Source organism: Macaca fascicularis, chromosome 7 (genome assembly GCF_037993035.2).
Source record: "Macaca fascicularis isolate 582-1 chromosome 7, T2T-MFA8v1.1".
NCBI classification, from domain to species: domain Eukaryota; kingdom Metazoa; phylum Chordata; class Mammalia; order Primates; family Cercopithecidae; genus Macaca; species Macaca fascicularis.
In genome coordinates, this window is record NC_088381.1 from 1,148,143 (window position 1) to 1,169,032 (window position 20,890).

Here is a 20,890-nt window from a genome sequence, read left to right on the forward strand (position 1 = left end):
AGGAGCTGGGACTACAGGCGCCCGCCACCTCGCCCGGCTAATTTTTTTTTTTTGTATTTTTTAGTAGAGACAGGGTTTCACCGTGTTAGCCAGGATGAAGTATTTGAATATCTTAAGAGGCCATGAATTGACACATCATTTCTCTCTACTCTTCTCTATCAGAAGGTGTCTGAATTCAGTGATGGGTGAAAATTCTGCTCGTTCTGTAGATTTCAGCATTTCCTCAGGTCGTCTACCTCTCTCGCCTGTGTTAGAGGCTCAGTGGGGCCTGGTTGGAGGGCGCCTCCCTGTCTTCTTCCGCCGCTTACCAGATGCCCTGCTGGGAGCCCTGAGCACCTTCTCCTGAGAATTACACTTGTGTTTTCAGTTGTCACTAGATCTGCTCCTGAAACCCCCTCAAAGATTGGGCAATGTCTAGATTTTGGCTGGAAGCAGATCCGAAATATTTCCTGCAAGAAGGGGAAAAGGTTGTTGGGCGCTAGCTTTGATGTGTTTGTTCAAGAAAGGAGTTTATTCTTCACGGAAAGGGTTGAAATGGCCTTACTTCGCTTTTGTGATAATTTTTACATGTCAGCTTTGTCATCTGGGCTGCATGGCAATAGCTCGGGTGCTGAGAAGCTCTGGGTGACCCTGGGCTACCTGCACGTCTCGAGTGTGTGTCTGCTCCGTCAGGCCTCGGCTGTGTGGGGAGCAGAGGAGGGTGTTGCTGATGTCTGAGGTCGTGGGAGACTCAAGTTTCCCTTTTCTTTCTCTGCAGAACTGAAGCACGAGATTCACGTCTGGCGCCTGACCGCTCAGCGCATCAGCCCGGCCAGCCGCGAGGAGACTGCCGTGCGCCGCCTGCTGCTGGGGAAGGTGTTGGCCCTGGAGCACCTGCTCGCCCGGAGGCTGCACACCTTCCACAGGTACGGGGCGGGGTGCTGCTCAGACTGTGCCGGTGTGCAGCAGAACGTTCCATGGCCCTACAAAACAGCGGCACTAGCTGTATACTAATATGTGATTTTTAGGTGACACACACTGTGCTAAGTGCATTTTATCTAACCCTCACTGAGCTCTGCAGGGGGTACACAGCCGAGTTTAAGGACAAAAACAAAACAAAACAAAATGAAACACAAAACCAGAGGCTCAGAGTTTGAGCAGCGTGCCCAGGGTTGTGCAGCTTGGAAGGAGTGGCGGCTGGGGATGGAGCTCAGTCTCAACCGCTGGGCTGTCCCATCTCTCCACATGGTAATTGTTGCATGACAAAAACAAAAAACCGTTAACGCAAAGACTAATCGGACAAAATATTCTGCCAGTAGTTGATTTTCAGGCACCCGAAAGACTATGAAAGCCCCACTCAATTTGTTTCCTGGCATTTGTTGTTAATCGAAGCTGGGACTTAAAGGGTAACCATGAATTGGTGTTTTTTCTCCTTGCTGTGACATGGTGCTGAGTTCCAAGCAGTCTTTGTTCTGGAAGCTCAGACAGAAGAAGCAGGAGCCTGGTGACCCCCCAAGGGATGCCGAAGCGGAAGCGTCCCCACAGCTGAGCTACGAGTGGGTGGAGGTGTCCATCTAGGCAAAGGGAAATGTGAACCCTTATGAACAAAGTCTAGAATGGTCTTGCATGTTGCCATTTGCTGAGCCCTGAGGGGTCGCCCTGCATGGGTGTCTCAGGGTCTGGCTGTTGGTGGGAGGATTCCCAGGCATTCCCACGGAGTCCCACACAATCCCGGGAGGAAGTGCTGGCTCTGTGGCATTGGCTCCATCCCCGGCCCAGGACCCACCTCGCCCAGCAGTGCTGGAGCAGCAGGACCAGTGTCCTCAGGCCACAGGGAGGCTCTGAGTTGCAGGCTGGGGAAAAAATGACCACCTTTGGGAGCAGGCGCAGATCTTAGAGGAAGACGCTTTATAAATTAGAGGTAGAGTAAATTGTCCTGGTGTTGGGTGTTAAAGACACGCTTAGTGCATCTCAGGTTACAAACATGAGGAAACGTGGGCTCCGAGGCTCACCACGTTCCCATCAGCTCATCTGGTGTCAGTCACACATGGGGAAACTGAGACCTGGGGAGGGCGTGGCTTCCCAAGGCCACACAGTTGCTGAGAAGCAGATTACCATGAAGGTGTCCTAAGGCAAGGTTGGGCTCTGCAGGTTTTATTTTTTTATTTTTTTGAGACAGAGTTTAGCTCTTCTTGACCAGGCTGGAGTGCAGTGGCATGATCTCGGCTCACCGCAGCCTCTGCCTCCTTTACCTCCTGGGTTCAAGCAATTCTCCTGCCTCAGCCTCCCAAGTAGCTGGGATTACAGGCAGGTGCCAACCCGCCTGGCTGATTTTGTGTTTTTAGTAGAGACGGGGTTTCTCCACGTTGGTCAGGCTGGTCTCAAACTCCCAACCTCAGGTGATCTGCCCGCCTTGGCCTCCCAAAGTACTGGGATTATGGGTGTGAGTCACCATGCCCCCCTGCAGGTCTTATTTTTACATTTTCTTTTTAAAAATTGTCCTCAGAATCATTCGACTGTGTTTGCTGTGATTCTTTGCGGCCCAGACCGGCTGTGAGGTCAGCCTCCTTTGATACTAAAACTGCATTCTTCGTTGTGCAGCCCCTTTTCCCTAATTGGTGAAGGAGGAAGTCAGCCAGGAGGGTGGGCTGAGTCAGAAACATGGAAAAGGAGAGGCAAGTGGGAGCCACTAAAGGGGCTGAAACAGGCGGGAGGAGACCACCCCAGCAGGAGCCGCACAGACAGAAAAGCCTTCAAAGCCAATCTTCCCCAACCGCTGACCTCAAGCGATCCTTCCCCCTCGGCCTCCCAAAGTCCTCGGATTTCAGGCGTAGAAGTGATCACTGATTGATGAAAATCAACGTTAAAGCAAGTGACATTTCTTTTACCATGTTTTTCTTTAGTTGGTTGTAAGAGTTGTACAGGTTCAGTGCCCTCATCTTGGAAACAAAGAGATTCGGGAACGTAGAAGTGCACGTAAAGAGGAAAATAAAGAGGCTGACGGTCGCTGCCTTTGTCCGTGTGCTGATGTGGGGTTTTCATGAAGCGTCCCGTGCGCAAGCTGTCCCACACACCCCCTCACACACACTTCTTTCGTCATTCAGGCCATTATATACATATATTTTTTTTGGGAAAAGAGTGAGCGCCCTTTCCAGCCAACCAGTGAAGCCCACTGACCCCCCATGACTAGTCCTACCAGGCCATGTCGCAGACGGCGTCCAGGGACGAAGTGCTGGGGCTGCTGCTCCACGTGACCAGGGAAGTAACGAGTCTCTTCTTTTCTCTTTCAGACAGATCTCACAGGAGGACAAAAATTGGGAGACCAATATCCAGGAACTCCAGAAAAAGGTACGCAGCTTTCTTTTCTCAGGGATTTCTGATTCGGTTCTCCAAGAAGAGAGTGAGCAATGCCTTTCCTTTCCCTCACATGACCGAACGCCGTTTCTCTTTTTATTTCTGTGATCGTACACAAGACATTGCAATTTATATGTTTGAGTGAATGGGGAGAAATGTTTTCCGGAGACAGCAGGCTGATCTTGTCAGGACGTGGAAAGCGAGCGTCTTCGTAGGGCCTTTCCCTTTCCCTGCGCGTTGCGGGGCCTGCCCTCTGAGCGGGTGTCCCTGACCACCAGCCCTCTCCTGGCCCCGAAGGGCAGGCCCGAGTTCACACTTTGAGGGGACGGCGAGGCGTGCTGCGTGAAGTGGAGCAGCTTTAGGGACGGACATAGGATGCGTGAGTGTCCTGCCGACGGCTCCGACTTCTTGGGGCAGAGCTTTTTTTTTTTTTTTTTTGGCTCTTTCTCAGCCCATTTATGAGCACAGAGGGCCCCTACCCAGTCGAGAGAGCTCTGCGCGAGATCTGCTGGGAGTCATCTGCATCTCGGTGACGTTTCAGATCTGTGTGGTTTATCTTCTAGGGAGAGACTGAACACCCGCTCTAATTATGACGGGCACACTCTATGTGCGAGTCAGGTGTTTCCTAACGGGGCTTCAGCACACCTCACGTCTCTCGTGTCTATTTTCCATAAAGATGTTGGATGCGATCTGATGAGGTGCCTCAGTGCCTTCACACTCTGTCCTATGTAGACGGTCAGGGTTAGAAAAGAAAGGTGTAGCTGTGATATTCTTGCAGGCCCCAAGTTCATACTTTGCCTGCTTTGCTAGATTGTGGTGTTTTAGTCGTGAGCTGGAGAAGAACCGTGTGCCTCTCTGTGCACCTGCACGAGGACTACGGTGAGATGAAATGGAGAGGGAAGCCTTGGCAGCATCCCTGTATCACATCTAAGAATTCTGACAGAAGCGACCCTAGGGGGTGGTGTGTGTACGTGCCGTGGAATACTACTCAGCCATAGAAAGGAATGAAATAATGGCATTCACAGCAACCTGGATGGACTTGGAGACCAGTGAAGTAACTCCGGAATGGAAAACCAAACATCGTATGTTCTCACTTATAAGTGGGAGCCAAGCTACAAGGACACAAAGGCATGAGAATGATATGATAGACTTTGGGTACTTGGGGGGAGGGTGGGAGTGGGGCGAGGGATAAAAGACTACACATTGGGTACTGCGTATACTGCTTAGGCGATGGGAGCACCAAAAATCTCAGAAATCACCACTAAAGAACTTATCCATATAATCAAACACCACCTGTCTTCCCAAAACCTATTGAAATAAAAAAAAAAAAGAAAAAAGAAATGACCTCAGGTATCTAGAAGGAGCAAATGTGAATGCCGCCTGAAAACTCTCCACTTCCGTGAGCTGCAGGATGCTGGAATGCTCTTGGACCTGCCCGCTCCTCCACCTCCGATCTTCGCACTGGCCGTGGCAATAGCCGCTTTCTGTGGTTGCTGCAACCTCAGGGAAGGTTTGCAGTGCCTCCCTTCAAAGCCTGGTGAGAACCCACATCACTCTCCTCTGAGCATTTCAAATCCTTTTCCTGCCATGCTCCTGTGATCCTGATTGTTCAGCACAGAATCATGCAGGAACATCAGCCTTCCCCAGAGGGGTGACGGGGAGGATGAGAAGGGGCTGGCCGAGCCATGAGCCTTTGCAGTGGGCAGAGAGGGGCAGATGCTCACCAGTGGCCTCACTGCACATGGTGGAGGGGCTGTGTCAGAGCTGTTGTGACACGGAGGGGCTTTTATGTGTTTTTGATGGCAGCAGCTTTACCTATGTGACCAGAGGAAGCAAGAGAGAAAATCTCTCTGTAGTTCTAGCTCTACCTCTCTGTGTCTATATCTACATGTCTGTATCTGTCCAAATCCAGATAGCTGTAGATTGCTGTGATGACAGATGTCTAGATCCACCTGCATCTACAAAGCTACAGATGTCAACATCCGTCATCATTGCTGTCTGCATCTATCCACCTAGACAGACTAGACAGATGGGCGGACAGGTGTGCTGGTGGGTAGACAGATGGGCGGACAGGTGTGCTGGTGGGTAGACAGATGGGCGGACAGGTGTGCTGGTGGGTAGACAGATGGGTGGACAGGTGTGCTGGTGGGACCAGACTCAAGAAAGGATCTGATGCTTGCCAGGCGTGGTGGCTCACACCTGTAATCTCAGCGCTTTGGGAGGAAGAAGTGGGAGCATTGCTTGAGCCCAGGAGTTCAAGACCAGCCTGGGAAACGTGGTGAAACCCTGTCTCTACTAAAAATACAAAAACTAGCTGGGCATGGTGGTGCACACCTGTAGTCCCAGCTACTTGGGAGGCAGGCTGAGGTAGGAGGATCACCTGAGCCTGGGAGGCGGAGGTTGCGTTGAGCCGAGACTGTGCCACTGCACTCCAGCCTGGGTGACAGAGCCAGACTCTGTCTCCACGGAGACCTGGTTGACGGGGCAGGCCAACCAGGTGCCCATCTGTGCATGCTTCCCTGCCCTGGCCCCCTGCAGCCGTGGCCTGTGGGGCACAGTACCCTTGAGGCCTCACAGGGAGAGCCCTGTCTTGTGCTGACTCCCAGGTTGATGGAGGCCTTGCAGAGGATGAGATGCCTCAGGGCCTGCCCTTCCCCTGTGACTGGGCGGATTCCCGTGGGTGTCATCCCAGCGCTGAGTGCACCACCTGCGTTCCAAGGGCCTCGTGCATGTCATGTCAAGAGCATGGCCAGAGCCTTATCTGGGAGTCACAGTTCTGTGAGAAGGCTCAGCCTCATTGCCCTGCCTGTATGCTTGGCATGGTAGGGAAAGGAACAGTGAAGACGGCGCTGCCACCACAGGTGCCTGTAGAAATGCCCCGTCATCCTCTGATACCTGCTGGCCAGGTGTTTCATAACAGGGCTGTACTACTCTTGACATCTGCTGTGTCTATCTTTCATAAAGATTTTGAATGCAGTAATCCTGAATCTGTCCGGTTTTCCTTGTAACACAGTACTTTGTCATTTTCTTTCAAGTTTGAGAGGTCACATTTTTCATCATCGTGCAATCTGTCATGATTCCAGTTGCGTAGGTTATGACGCCCTGCAGGAGTCAGAACGTTGTGCAGAGACAGTGAGCTGTGGTTTCTCTCTTACAGCATAGGATATCCGACGGGATCCTGCTCGCCAAATGCCTGACCGTGTTGGGATTTGTTATCTTCGTGTTTTTCCTCAATTCGTTTGTCCCTGGCATTCATCTTGATCTTGGTGAGTCTAATTTAGCTTTTGTTCATAGGCTTTGTCACGTTCTGGATGGGAAGGTTTCAGAGTCTGTTCCCAGACACTGACTTCACCCACGGGCAGCTGGGCTGGTGGGAGGCCAGAGAGGTTTGAGATGGAGGGTGGGCAGCCGGCCCTGGGAAGAAGGCGCCTTTCCTTTTGGTTTCCTGGGCAGGAGGGAGGGAGAGAGAGATGCATCTCCAGCCCCTTAGACTCTGTGCCATGGGTCCTCGGCCCCTCCAGGGATGCCCATGAGGAGGAATGTAGAGTGGGCACTGTCCTGTCTATTGTAGTTAATTACCACATCTGTACATGGTTCCCAGAAGAGACAGGAGCCACATGGGCAAGGCCAGCGCTGCCCTCTGTGCCGCCTGCCGTGCCAGTTAGGTGACAGCCTGTTCAGGAGTTCGGGAGAGCCCTGGCGAATGGTCAGCACTCTGCAGGGCCCACTTGCCTCGACTGAGGGTGCATCTGGCCCATGAAACTGTTCTCCCACCAGCCACTGTTGGTTTCTCTTCTCCCACTTTCACCACACCCATGGCTCTCAGACCTCTCCACTTTCTCTAGCCTGTGTCATGGCCAGGACCTGTCCCCACCTGAGATGTGGCTCCCTCAGGGGGAGCTCACCACAGAGCTTGTCAACCCCTGGCCTCCTCCACCCTCCATAAACGTTCTCCATTCTCCTAGGCGTTTGTCAATTTCACAGTTATCTCCATTGGTGTCCTTATTGAAAACAAAACAAAACCCACCCACATGAAAGTGTAGGTTTATAAGAAGCATAAATTTGAGGTGGGGTCATAGTCTTTTCTTTTACCAAAGCTTTACCCATAGTTTTCCTTCAAAAGTGAATTCTGCTAAGATGGTTAAAATATCCAACTTTTATCTTATTTTGTATAAAACCTTGATTCACTGTGAAATTTGAGGAGTGCAGCTGCCATAGAAAGCGAAGCCTCTTAATTGTGTAAAATAGATGGATAATGCCGCAAGCTTCAGTGATTCGCACCACATTATTGCTTCTGGGGTTCCTGGAAACCATCAGAAATTCATGGGCCAGAAGTTGATTTTCCTTTTCTCTTATGTAAAAAAGCCACATTTCTAGATTCTCATACAACACATGATGTACGTGCTTTTGACTGGAGGTCCAGCTTTATGTTATGTATTCACAGCCCCTCAATTTCTTTCCCTTGATAATTTCAAATCCGACTTGCCAGGTGTCCTGGGCTTGGTTCAAGCTGGCAGGTATTATATATCCACACCTGAGAGCCGGTCTGCTTAGAATCCTGATGAGGTAATGATCCAAAGCTGGAGTGGTAACGGTACTGTGAATTTCAATTGTATTTGGTGGACTACATCTAGAAATTGCTGCAGTGTAATTATTTTTCATTACACCTCAGGCCGAATGTAATTTTAACATTAGAAACCTAATGACTAAAAGAATGTTAGGTAGTCACCACTGGTAATTACACATTTAAAAAACTAGTGTTTTGTGGGCAGAGAGGTTCCATTAGGTGTTCACAGATAATTTTGCTCCTTATTTGAGAGTCTACTTTAGAAGAACATAGCAGGCATTTTAAAAACTAAAAAGATACAAGAGCTTGCATTCAATTAACATTTGGCAACAGTCCTTGTATAAAAAACAATAATACGTAAAGTCACATCTTTAACTATATGGACTTTAAAAATCTTGGTTACTATGAAACTTTTAGCCGGGAAGTCTACATTTTTTACAAAATGTCTCATCTCCTTTTGTGTGGTTGTTACATCTGTGGATGATGGTCATGTTTATTTTCTGCTTTTAAATCCTGTTTTGTTTTTAGTTGGGGTTTGCGTTCAGGTGATTTTATCTGGGGATCCAGATATTTGCATATTCATCAAGATAAGTTAGGTTGACTAGGAGAAGAGTTTGATTGGCATATATTTTAATGGAATACAGTTTCCTTAGAGTGATAAGAACTTTTCTGATAGAACGGGGGCAAAATGGACACAAGATCTTCCCAGGGCTTCAGCCAGTAGCAACGTGATCATTTATCTTTGGCGAAGTTCTGTTTTCTTTTTAATTTTTTACATGTAACAGTGTTTTTTAAAAATATTTTTGAGACAGAGTCTCACTCTGTTGCTCAGGCTGGAGTGCAGTGGTGCAATCTCAGCTCAGTGCAGGCTCTGCCTCCTGGGCTCAAGCAATTCTCGTGCCTCAGCCTCCAAAGTAGCTGGGATTACGGGAATGCGCCACCACCCCCGGCTAATTTTTGTAGTTTTAGTAGAGCTGGAGTTTCACTGTGTTGGCCAGACGGATCTCAAACTGCTGACCTCAGGTGATCCTCCCACCTCAGCCTCCCAAAGTGCTGGGATTATAGGCATGAGCCACTACGCTTGGCCAGGAGTTCTGTTTTCAGTGTGTCCTGCTGTGTAAGTTGGACCTTGTTCAATGTGATGTCATATAACATGAAGTGACGTCATATCACACGATGTGCATGATGTAACACATGACATCATCTAATACAGTACACACACTGTCCACTACGTGACATAACACAGTGTAATTGCATATAACACAGGGTGCTGTCATGAAAAAATAACGCGTTATGAAACAAAATGTGACATCAGATAACATTCCTTCATTTAGGAATCCTAAACTAGACACAGCATTGACTCTTTCTCTTTGTTTTTTTTTTTTTTTTAATTATCATAGAGCAAAACTGACTTTTCCTTTGGATGTAGCTTTCTATGGATTTTAACACATAAGTAGATTTATGTAACTGCCACTGCAGTCAGAGTACAGGACAGCTCTGTTACAGACCTTTCTCAGCTGTTCTTTCGTGGCCACCCTCCCCCGGTCCTGGCAAGGACTGATCTTGTCTCCATCCCTATGGTCTTGTGTTTTTGGGGCTGTCGTATACACAGAATCGGATCGTACGCCACCGTTTGAGACTGGCTTGTCTCACACAGCGTAATGCCTCTGTGGTGCACCCAAGTTACTCTGTGCATCAGTAGTTCATTGCATTTGGCTGGGCGTGGTGGCTCACGCCTGTAATCCCAGCACTTTGAAAGGCCAAGGAGGGTGGACTGCTTGAGCCCAGGAGTTCGAGACCAGCCTGGGCAACATGGCAGAATCCCGTCTCTACAAAAAATACAAAAATTAGCTGGGCGTGATAGTGTGTGCCTGTAGTCCCAGCTACTTGGGAGGCTGAGGCAGGAGGATTGCTTGAGCCTGGGAGGTGGAGGTTGCAGTGAGCTGAGATCCCACCACTGCACTCCAGCCTCAGTGACAGAGCCAGACCCTATTTCAGAAAAACAAAAACAAAAACAAACCCAAAAAACTACTCTAGACACTTCTGAGTACATGGTTTTCTGTGAACTTCGGTTTTTATTCTCTGGGTTGATTTCCTTCTCTAGAGTGGCACTGCTGTGTCATACGGTGGGTGTGGATTTTATTTTAAAAGAAACTGCCACCCCGTTTTCTAGTGAGGCCAACCCCTTTGCGTTCCCACAGCATGTATGGGAGTTCCAGCTGCCTCGCACCCTGACTAGCACATGGAACAGTGAGAATCCCCCTGGAGTTCCACAGCACCTTCTGCAAACCGTAAATACATTCTCTTGATTTCTTTCCTCCTCTGTCTTCTGACCTCCCCCTTCCCAGCTAGACTCAAGGACCTGGTCCGTGTGCCTGCATTTCCCCTTCCTGGTGCCTGGTGCTAATGCCTGGTTCATTAATAGAAGCAAGGTGTAGGTTTAAAGGATTTTCGAACAAACTTCTTGTTACTGCTCGCAGATTCCAACTTAACTATGTGGGAATTTCCTATGTGGCTGACCCAGTCAGGGGCACAGCCTGAGGCAAAGGCTCACATGTGTGTTCTTCATCCAGGAGCTTCATCCCAGGGAAGAGGAGTGAGGGATGGGGGCCGGGCAGTGAGGAGAGCCAGCGCAGGCACCACTGCCCCAGCGTGCTGGCCTTTGTGACAGGCCACTGGAGCTCCATCCTGCAGGGCTGTCTGAGTGGAGGTACCAAGTGCATCTCAGGGCTGTTTGTGGGGTTGAGTAGAGCAGGAAGGAATGTTTACTGGCTGATGCGCATGGCCCATTGGTCTCAGCTCCTTCCCGTGGGATGCCAGAGTGCATGTGTCCAGCTGCATGAGCCGAGGCCGTGCGACCACACCCACAGGGCGGCCCAGGCGGAGAAGGCATCAGGGCATGGGCTCCAGGGCAGGCCTTCTGGGTGCATCTGTGTGAGGGTGGTCAGGCCACGTGGAGCTGGCTGTGGTTACAGGAGAGCCCTGAGGGACCCAGGGGTGTGCAAGAGGTGGCACAATGGCAAAGAAGGGTGAGCAAGGGCCGGGGTCACAGTTCACACCCATCCGGCAAAGAGGTGGCTTCCGACGTGCAGGGACCATCACCTCACAGCACGCAGGACCGAGCCCAGCCTGGGCGCCGGCTCCACCGCGGTCTGCAGTCCCTGCGTGAGGCCCTTGGTGCCAGATGGTTTCGTGGGGGCCAAGGGAGACTTTTCCCCTTGGGGCCTCTTGAGTTTCGCTGAAAAAACAACTAACAGCAGGCAGAGTAATAGGAGAAAAGGCGCACACATTTATTTAACGTGCGTACACAAGAATCTTCAGAATGAAGACCCAGAGATACAGGAGACATTGACCATGTTAATATTTAGGTTCAACCAAGTGTGGAGAGCCGGGTAGAAATGGGATTGGAGAAAAAGGGGTATGACTGGGTGCTGATAGACTGCGTGGGAACCCCAGCAGGGCCTGTCTGTCCAGAATCTTGCTGGCCTGTCTGAGCAGCACTCCTTCTTTCTGGGTGTGGGGCAGGCCCCTCTCTGGAATGGGGTCGTAGGACCTACGGTCAAACAAGGCAGGCCAGACCGTTTCTTCATGGCCGGTTTTCACACAGAAAGGCGGGGGGATACAATGAGAATAACACTTTAGGTTTTATGGCTGGCTTTGGAGAAAAGAGTTCTGGTTTCTATGACCTGCCTTGGGAAAGAGGGATTCTAGTTTCTTTGGCAGCCTCGGGGGAGAATGGGACTGAGAGATGGGCAGGCAGGAGGAGGGCAGAGAAAACTTTCTTCTGATGAAACAAAAACTTCAGCTGAATTAAATTTAAAGGAGTTTAATTGAACAATGAATGATTTGCAAATCGGACAGCCCCCAGAATCACAGCAGATTTACTGTGGAAACTGCTCATCAAGGCTCTAATGAGACTAACAAGTCTAAGAGACTCCAGGGGTGCCTTTGGTCAGAACAAACTTATAGACAAAAAAGGTAAAATGACGTACGGGAGTCAGAAGTGAGGTACAGAAACAGTGAGATTGGTTACAGCCCGGCGGTTGCCTTATTTGAACACAGTTTGAACATTCAGCAGCCTATGAGTGGTTGAAGTATGGCTGTGGGGACTGGCCGACACTCGGCCATTGTTAGAGATGCATACTGTTAAGATAGGCTTTCACTTTGTCTAACTGTTAAGCTAGGTTACGGTTCATCACAAGGACTCAAATACAGAAGCCCAGAGTCCTTCTCAGGCCATCGTTAACTTGCTTTAACGCTTCCGAGACCTTCATTTTGGGGTATTGCTTTCTGAGCCCCAGAAGTTTCAAAATTCAGATTTTTTTGTGGTTTTAGAAAGATAATTCAGTGAGCATACTGAATTTTGGATATGATGTAACACACTCTGAGAGGTTCAGGGCCGCACCCTGTCATCCGAGCATGATTTCCGCAGCGAAACACAATTATTTACACAAAATGGGACAAATAAAGACTGCAAACAACCTCATTCCTATTCAAGTGAGGAGTTTTTGAATTTTTTACATCAAAACATATAGAAAAAGTTTGCTTTTCTGAAATTAGGGTTTCAAGATTGTGGATAACTGATTATGAACCTATGAAAAGAATCAGCAAGGCAGGCTTGAAAATGTTATCTTTGGCCTTAAAATTTAGAGCCTTGATGAGCAGTTTCCTAGGCCTCCTCCTTTGATAATTAGTTCAGAATGTACCCCAGATTCTCTCATGATGTGTTTGATTAGATTTCAGTTCTGGAAAATTTTCCGTCATTATTCCCCTGATTATGGTTTTGAAATTGCTGGTCTTCTCCGTGTCCCTTGGTGTCCCTCTGGTGGAGCAGTTTTATTGTTGTCTTTGTGAAAGTATTTTTAGCTACAGATAAAGCAATCTATTGGCTCTGTCTTAAGCAAAATAGAGGATTATTAGAATAATAACAGGCCGACAGGCTCCAAGGGCACGGGGCCCCTCAGGGGCAGGCTCAGGAAGGAGGAAGGGTCCAGATGGAGGGCGCCCACCGCCCCGGCCTCTGCAGTGCTCTGTCCTCAGCCCCTCGCTTCTCTGCGACCGGTTAGTGCATCTTTTTTTCTGCTCATGACAGAATAGTGGTTGCCTCACCAGTTTCCCAGTTTATAGGACTTCGATTTCAGCCACACCCAGAGAAAAGGCTATTTTGAATACCCAATTCCCAGGTGAAGAGGAGTCTGCTTGGCCTGGTTGGTTTCTTTCGTCTCCTGGCACAGGAAATTCTGAGCAGGCGGGCAGGAGCAAGTGGTGAGACGTGGCCTGGGGTGGCTGAGGCATACTTCTTAGAGGAGGTCGCTATGAGCTGGACAGACATTCCCAAGGCTTCCTGATATATATTCTATGCACTCTAGTTTCTAGTGAGATTCATGTCAGCTAAGCCATTCATATATCCATCCTCTCACTCATTCATGCGTTTGTATGACACATGCAGGCAGTGGCCTCGGGGTTGGTTGGGGCTCGTGTGGTGAACATAAAAGCCACATTGCTGCTCTCCTAGGTCGTCTTCTCTAGAGGGGAGATGGATCTGTATTTATTCTACCAGGGACTCACGTAACTGTCCACAGGGTTCCTCTTGCCCGCCGCCCAAGGAGACCAGATTTATGGAGGCAGAGTTACTGCAGTAGGGACGGAGTTTTACCCATGTAGAGCTGGCTAAATGGAAGACTGGAGTTGTGTTATTACTGAAATCAGCCTCTCTGATTCGGAGGCTCAGGTTTTTCAAGGACAGTTTTGGGGAAGAATGGCAGGGAGGGTGGCTAGGCAGTAGGCGCCTGCTGCCAATCGGTCGAGGGTGTAAATCACAGGGGTGTGGGAAATGGTTCTTCTGCACGCAGAATCACTTCTGGGTAAGCCGCAGGAGCAGCTGGCCAGTCCAGATGGAGCCATCAGTCTCAGACATGCAGAAACCCTGAAAAGGTATCTCAAAAGGCCAGTCTTAGGCTCTATGATAGAGATGCTATCTGCAGGAGTAACTGGGGAAGTTGCATATCTTGTGACCTCCTGAATAATGGCTGGTAATCTTCTACGTCTACACTTTAGCAGAATTCAGTGTCTCCTATCCTCCTATCCGGGTGTTCTTTGATTAGCTTTACAAATGCAGTTGAATTTTGGGGAAGGGCTGATATCATTTAAGCTATAAACTAAATGTCTGCCAAAGTTAGCTTGCCTTAAGCCCAAGAACAGTTAAGGGCAGCTTGAAGGCTAAAGGCAAGAGGGGGGTTGGATAGATCAGATCTCCCTCACTGTCATAATTTTCTCACTGATACAATTTCTGCAAAGGTGGTTTCAGTCACATTAGGGGCAGCGAGGACCACACAGCTAATGTAAACACCAAGACCTTCAGAGCTCTGATGCAGAGACAGGCCAAGGGTACCAAATGGGAAAGCCCAAAATGATAATTTCCATAGCCAAGGTGTCCATGAAAAGAGTGAAACTCTGTAAATTATTTGAAGAGATCTATCCTGAGACAAAAATGAGTGACCACGGCCCGTGACACCACTCCAGGAGATCCTGAGAACGTGTACCCAAGGTGGCTGAGTTACAGCTTGATTTTGTACATGTTAGGGGGACAGAAGTTACAGGAAGACGTTCATCAATACATGTAAGGTGTGTATTGGTTCAGTCCAGAAAGGTGTAACAACTCGAAGCAGGGGGCGGGGTCATAGGTGGATTCAAAGACTTTCTGATTGGCCATTGGTTGAAAGAGTTAAGTTATTATCTAAAGTCCCAGAATCAATAGAAAGAAGAGCCTGGGTTAAGATATGGGGTTGCAGAGACCAAGGGTTTTATCATGCAGATGAAGCCTCCAGGTGGCAGGTTTCAGAGCTCTTATCAGACCTAAAAAAATACCAGAGTCTTAGGGAAAGGATCTGGAAAGGGAAGGGGATTCTCCACAGAATACAGATTTTCCCCACAAAAGACAGCTTTGCAGGGCCATCTCCAAATGTGTCAAAGAAACGTATTTTGGGGTAAAACACTTGGATTTCTTTCAGGGCCTGCTGTCTGTCATGTGATGCTATACCAGACTCAGGCTGGAATTTGGTCTCTCATTGGTATGCCTGTTCTATCAGTCTTAAGATCCCTGTTTTAATACGAATGCTGGTCAGTTGTGCCTGAATTCCAGAGGGAGAAGGGTACAGTGAGGCACAGCTGACCCCCTTCCCTCCCATCATATCCTGAACTAGTTTTTCGGATTTCTTTGAAATGTCCTTGGCTGAGAGGGGGTCCGTCAGTTGGTTGAGGGGCTTAGAAATTTGTTTTTGGTTTACAAAGTTACAGATGAGAGGCCTAATGAAATCCACAAAAGAAATGAGCAGCTCTTACTGGAAAGGCTATGGCATATTAGAAAAAATCCTTGATATATGTAAACTATTTAAGTCAGTTATTATATACAGCTTGTGTTAACCTGATAATAAAAATATTTAAATTCCTAGATGGCTCTATTCTAATTTTCATCAAATATTCATCTTAAATGAATGTAAATATCCAAGAAATTATTTCAGAATGATGATATAATGCAATATAAGGTAATGTAATATGATGTAATATAATATGGATCTTGGATTTATAAGTCAATTACAATAATTAGCTTCTTTCCTTATTATCCTCACCATGGGTAAAATTACCACATTTCATCATAACACTGAAGAAGTGAAATCATGGGAGAGAGAATGACTCAGTTTTTTAAAAATGGAGATATAGAATTCATACAACATAAAATTTATCTTGCGAAATTATATCATTCATTGTATTTTAGTATATTCACAAAGTTGTACAACCATTGCCAGTATCCAGTTCCAGAATACTTTCCTCATTCCCCAAATAATCTTGTATCCAAAAGTAGTCACTGATGCACTGTTTCCCCCTTTTCCCCAACCCCCAGACCCTGGAAACCACTAATCCTACTTTCTGTTTCTGGATTTGCCTATTCTGAACATCTCATTTAATGGCATCATTTAACATGTGGTCTTTTGCGTCCAGCTTCTTTCACTTGGCATAACATTTTCAAGGTGTATCCGTGTTGCATCATGGATTAGTGCTGCATTTCATTTGGCTGTATGATATTCATATATATGTTTTATATTATACTATGTATATTATATATGTAAATATGTCATATATCACATATATATAATAATATATAATATGTATCACAATTTACCATTTATTAGCTGATTGACCTAGGAGTGGAATTGCAAGGTCATATGCAACTCTCTGTTGAACTTTTAGAAACCCCGCTAATTGCTTTTCCAGAACAGTTGTACCTTTACTTTCCCGGTGGAAATGCATGAGCGTTCTGATTTCTCCACACTTTCACCAGCACTTGTTACTGTGTGTGTCCTTGATTCTGCTCATCATAGCAGGTGTGAAGTGGTACTTCATTACAGCTTTGATTTGCATTTCCTAGTGGTGAATGACATTGAGCCTCTTTTCTGTGCTTGTAGGCCATTTGTGAAATGCTCTTTTACTAAATAACACGTGAACTTGTTTTTTCCATCTGTTTGGAAATTTCAGCTGCGATGCACAGTAACGACAGCCTTCTCGCTCTGAAGGAGATTTGTTCCTGACTCTGGAGCATTTTTACTCATTTGAGTCTCCCTTCCTGAGCGTCATGTATACACTGTGAGATACGAGGATGAGGAAGGCCAGTGTCCCTCCTCTAGTTGCTTAAAACCGGATCCTTGCCAGGAGCCTAGTGAGGCATTTCATAGGGTTGGTCATGATTCTCCACATGCGGGGGTTCATGTTGGTTGTGGTCTCCTTTTATTAGCTCCAAAATGTTTTGACTAATGCAGCCAGTATCCTCCATTGAGTATCCACAGGTTAATGAATTTGGGGTAGAGCAAATTCATTTAATGACTGTTTCTCACTTCATTTTTCATTCCAAATGGCTTGGATCACAAAGGCCTGCGTATAACCGTAAGATTGCTGAGATTTTTAAAATGGTGGATAATTTTGATGGAGTACCACATTAGCTTTAAAACTGTGGATTTTTCAGAGATGTTAGTGGTCTCTATGTGAATAAAATTATCTGTGAGTTATGAGTGGGAGAGTAAGGTGTTAGACATGCATTCATCGAGAGAATTGTTAACCCTCTCACGTCGAATGGTTACTACTTACAGTTTTTTCATTGGTCATTACCCTTAACATTCTGCATTGTCTCAATATATATTAACATTTTTCTATGTAAATTATATTTCCCCCTTAGCATGAATAAGAAGGACAATCTTCATATTCACTATAGAAAACCAAATCTGGAGAAATCACAGCTACAGAATTATTAGAAATATTGGGACCAAGAGATTCTTCTTTTCAGGGCTCAGGATATCCCTAACTTTGCAGTCACAATGCTGAGAAGAGTTAGGTTGTGTCAACATTTTCACTTGCTTGTCTGAAGCTACACTGTGGTCGTATTTAAATTCCTCAACATTAATAATCAGAAGAAGAATTGAAATAACTTACGAGAGAATAGTGCTGTGGCCATTCACTTCTCAAACTTTTCATAATAAAAAGCAGTTTTTTGGTGATGTTTATGATGTTCATTTGTGGAAATTAGGTGTTCCATTGCTAGTGGCCAGGTTGGTCTTGTGGCTTCACCTAACTACAGGGCTGGGAAACCTTCTTGGGGGTCCAGTAGGGAGAAGAGTGACAGGTGTGGGAAGCTCTGACAAGCTACTAGTGAACCAACATACAAAACACCTCCTACACGATTTGTTAAGCGTTTTACATGAGATGATGTTTTATCTGGTGCTTTAGAATATTACATAGTGGCCCACCAGTGGGGGTGACTAAAATCTGCCTGGATGTTGGTGAGCATGGAATGAATCAGTCAAAAATGCATTCTATTTGGATTTTGAGGAGCCTGAGAATAAAGGGGGTTCACTCCCAATGGCAAAGCTGTGTGACGTCCTAGAAGAGCTGGGCGTGTTTCTCAGAGTCAGGCTGCTCTCTGGCCCACCTCTCCAGGCTGCATCCACATGGAATTCAGCTCACTGCAGTTGTGCAGTCAGTGGCCTGGGTGGTTCTCAAGGACCACAGGAAAACCTGCAATGAGGAGTAAATGTTACTTTCTGCAAGAAGACTCAAGGTGTGTGGCATTCTGAGAATCTGCATTCCTTGTTTTATGCGGACACTTTAGCTGCTTGTTCATTCACTTGTTGATCCGGTACTTGTGAGTGTGTTTTTACCCACTCCTCACTGTGAGAGGCACCGGGGATTCCTGTGAATAAGGCACGATTCCTGACCACGTCTAACGCACCTGCAGCACGGGCCTGCCTCTGTGATAATGAACCTGATTCTTTAACAAAGCCCAAATGCACCAGTGCAAAATGAGAATTCTTAAACTGCATTTAGCATTATTTCTTTATGCTTAGTTATTCTTGTGCAAGAATTTACTCGTTTTAATGAATGAATGAGCATATGAAAAGGCGCTCAACCTCATAAGTCATCCGTAAAATGCAGAATTTAACCACAATGAGGTGACATCGTTTTAAGCCCTCACAATTTTAATTCTACTCCTGCATGATATCCAGGGAGCATGATATATTTCGAATATCACTGCATTTAATAGGCCCTGAGGATACCAGAAGTTGAGTACAAATATTAGCAGAGTCTTGTTGTGAGTGGTGAATAATACTCATAAACATTGCCAACATTTCAGTTAATTCTTTAAAAGTAGAGGTTAGAAAATCATTTGACATCGAGACCTAAAAAAGTGAAAATAAAAAGTTAAGGAAACATTAGTCATGGCGCCTTCCTTTCTTGCTGACGTTTTTATGTTTGTCGTAGACGTTTTAGTTCACGTGAGTTTGACCATCAGGAACATGAAGCTCCTTGGAGCCTGTTTGATTTTCAGCATGTTTCAAAGATGCTCGAGGCCACAGAACAGCACCAGCGTTCAGTTAAGCTCTGGTTGGTTCTGCCATGGCCTCGGCAAGCGTATGGATTTAGCTGAGAGGCCCCTATAGTACCCTGGTGTGTGAGGCTAGCGTAGCCATCACAGGTCCATCGCGGCAGTTGTATGTGAACCGTCTTCTCCATGAGCCTGTGCAGTCCCCGGGGCAGAGCTCAGTCTAGTCCGCCACTCCCAAGGCCAGAGACCTGAGTGTGCTCAGGGCATGTGCGTCGATGCAGGTGTCTCTCAGGCCATCCCGGGAGCTCAGCCCGCCACTCTCTCTCTCCGACAATGTGAGTGCTTTAGAATGTGAGTGAGCCGGCATTCAGGGGACAGCCTGGGTAACCGGTACTTGTGTTTATCAAGGACAGAGATCCTGCCTCTGTGTCTGTGTCTGTGCGTTCTCATTAGAGGTCTTCATATTTGGTGAAACTTACCAGCCTGTGAGCACAGTAACCCTTGAGTGTCCTGACAGTTTTAGTTACTGCCTTCTAATGGCATATTTGAGGGCTGTACCATTCCCTGACCCGGCCGTCACAATTTTCTGCCTTCCGTTTTTGGAAGTGGGATGGAAAACAAACGTAGAAAACTAACAGTTTTGCCACTTTTACTGATGAAAAGCTGGCATCAGCCCACTTGGTCTAGCAAGCGATGGACCTGGAGTCCTGCCTCTGCAAGTTGTGGGCAGAAGGGCTCGAATGCCCCCTGGTGAGACAGGGCGGATGCTCAGCTACCTCCTGACCCTCACCAGATCTTAGGTGGCACATCAGCTGAGGTGGGTGTGGACCTCCTCCCCCTCCGGCACAGCTCCAGGCACTTCCCTCCCCAGGGTGCCCGTTTGGTTTAGGAGGACCTGATCTCTGAAGGTTCAGTGGCCTCTGCAAAATAGGGATCCTGCTGAGTGTCTTCATCACATCATATTATGTTATCAAACATCTCCATGTGACTCAAATCCTTTTGTTGTTATGTAGCTTTATTGCAGCATTAACCGACTAACATACCTTACAGTCTATTCATGCATAACATGCAATCACTAGGGTAAGCTGGCCCATCCTTTTCTTATTTATATTTGTGACTCAGCTTCTTAAATTGAATATGAAAAGTGCTAATGGTAAAAGACTAGGTTGATAACTTTGACTGTCTTAAATTGAGGAGCTTGTTTCTCATAAGATACTACCAAATGAGTGAAAAAGAAGCCACAGAGTGAAAAAAAGTGTGTGCAAAAGCATCCGTTGTCACATTTCGAAATTATATCTAAAATATAAAAAGAGCACCTATAGATCAATAAGAAAAGATGAACCCTCTAATAGAAAAATGGGCAGGAATCTTAATTAGACACTTCACGGAAGAAGATATTGAAATTACTGGCAGTATTAATAAGCATATGAAAGGGTGTTCAACCTTGTAGGTCATGAGTAAAATGCAAAATTTAGCCACAGCGAGATGCCATTGTATCCACACCTAAATGGTTAGAATAAAAGACGGATAGTACTAAGTACTGAAAGGTTGTAGAGCAGTGGGAAGTGTCGTGCATTGCTGATAAGATTGTACATTTGTACAATGACTTCTGAAAATGATTTGACAGCATCTACTAAAGTTTAGAATAAGGTATATCTTCTGCTCAGTAATTTTGTTCATAGTGGTATGCCCAACAAAAATATGTACCTTTGCACACCTAAAGACTGTCTGAAAATGCTCATAGCAGCCTATTTACAATAGCCCCAAACTGGACACAACTCAGATATCAGCCCCGAGAATGGACACGTGGTGGGACAGTCCTACAGTGGAATACTATACAGAAATAAAAAATGAATGTATTACATGACTGAATCTCACAAACATGTTGACCAAAAGGAAAATCTGACAGAAAAGAGGATATGCTCTATGATTCCATTTATAAAAAACTTAGAAGCAGGCACATTTACTCTCTGCTGTCAAGGGCAGAGCCTGACTGGCATCCTGGGGCATGGAACCTTTTGATGTGGTCTGCACAAGTCAGCCTCTGGGGCAGAGAGTGTGTGGGGACGGTGAAGAGAGAGGGAGGGGAAAGTCAGCAGCGTCCCCATGCCCCTGCACTG

At 46.8% G+C, this 20,890-nt stretch overlaps 1 protein-coding gene across 28 annotated transcripts in view; it reads left to right on the forward strand.

Annotated features, from left to right (window-relative positions):
• OCA2 (OCA2 melanosomal transmembrane protein) overlaps positions 1–20,890 on the forward strand; it is a 460,826-nt gene that overhangs the window by 143,028 nt on the left and 296,908 nt on the right. For 27 of the 28 annotated variants that reach the window (XM_073995274.1, XM_065547634.1, XM_073995264.1 and 24 more), the window contains 3 exons: positions 758–905; positions 3,270–3,327; positions 6,491–6,599. In XM_073995274.1, coding sequence (XP_073851375.1) covers positions 758–905; positions 3,270–3,327; positions 6,491–6,599 — 315 coding nt within the window. Of the gene's footprint in view, positions 1–757; positions 906–3,269; positions 3,328–6,490; positions 6,600–10,101; positions 10,193–20,890 lie in introns of those variants that run through there. The other variant, XM_073995281.1, reaches the window with a different exon arrangement.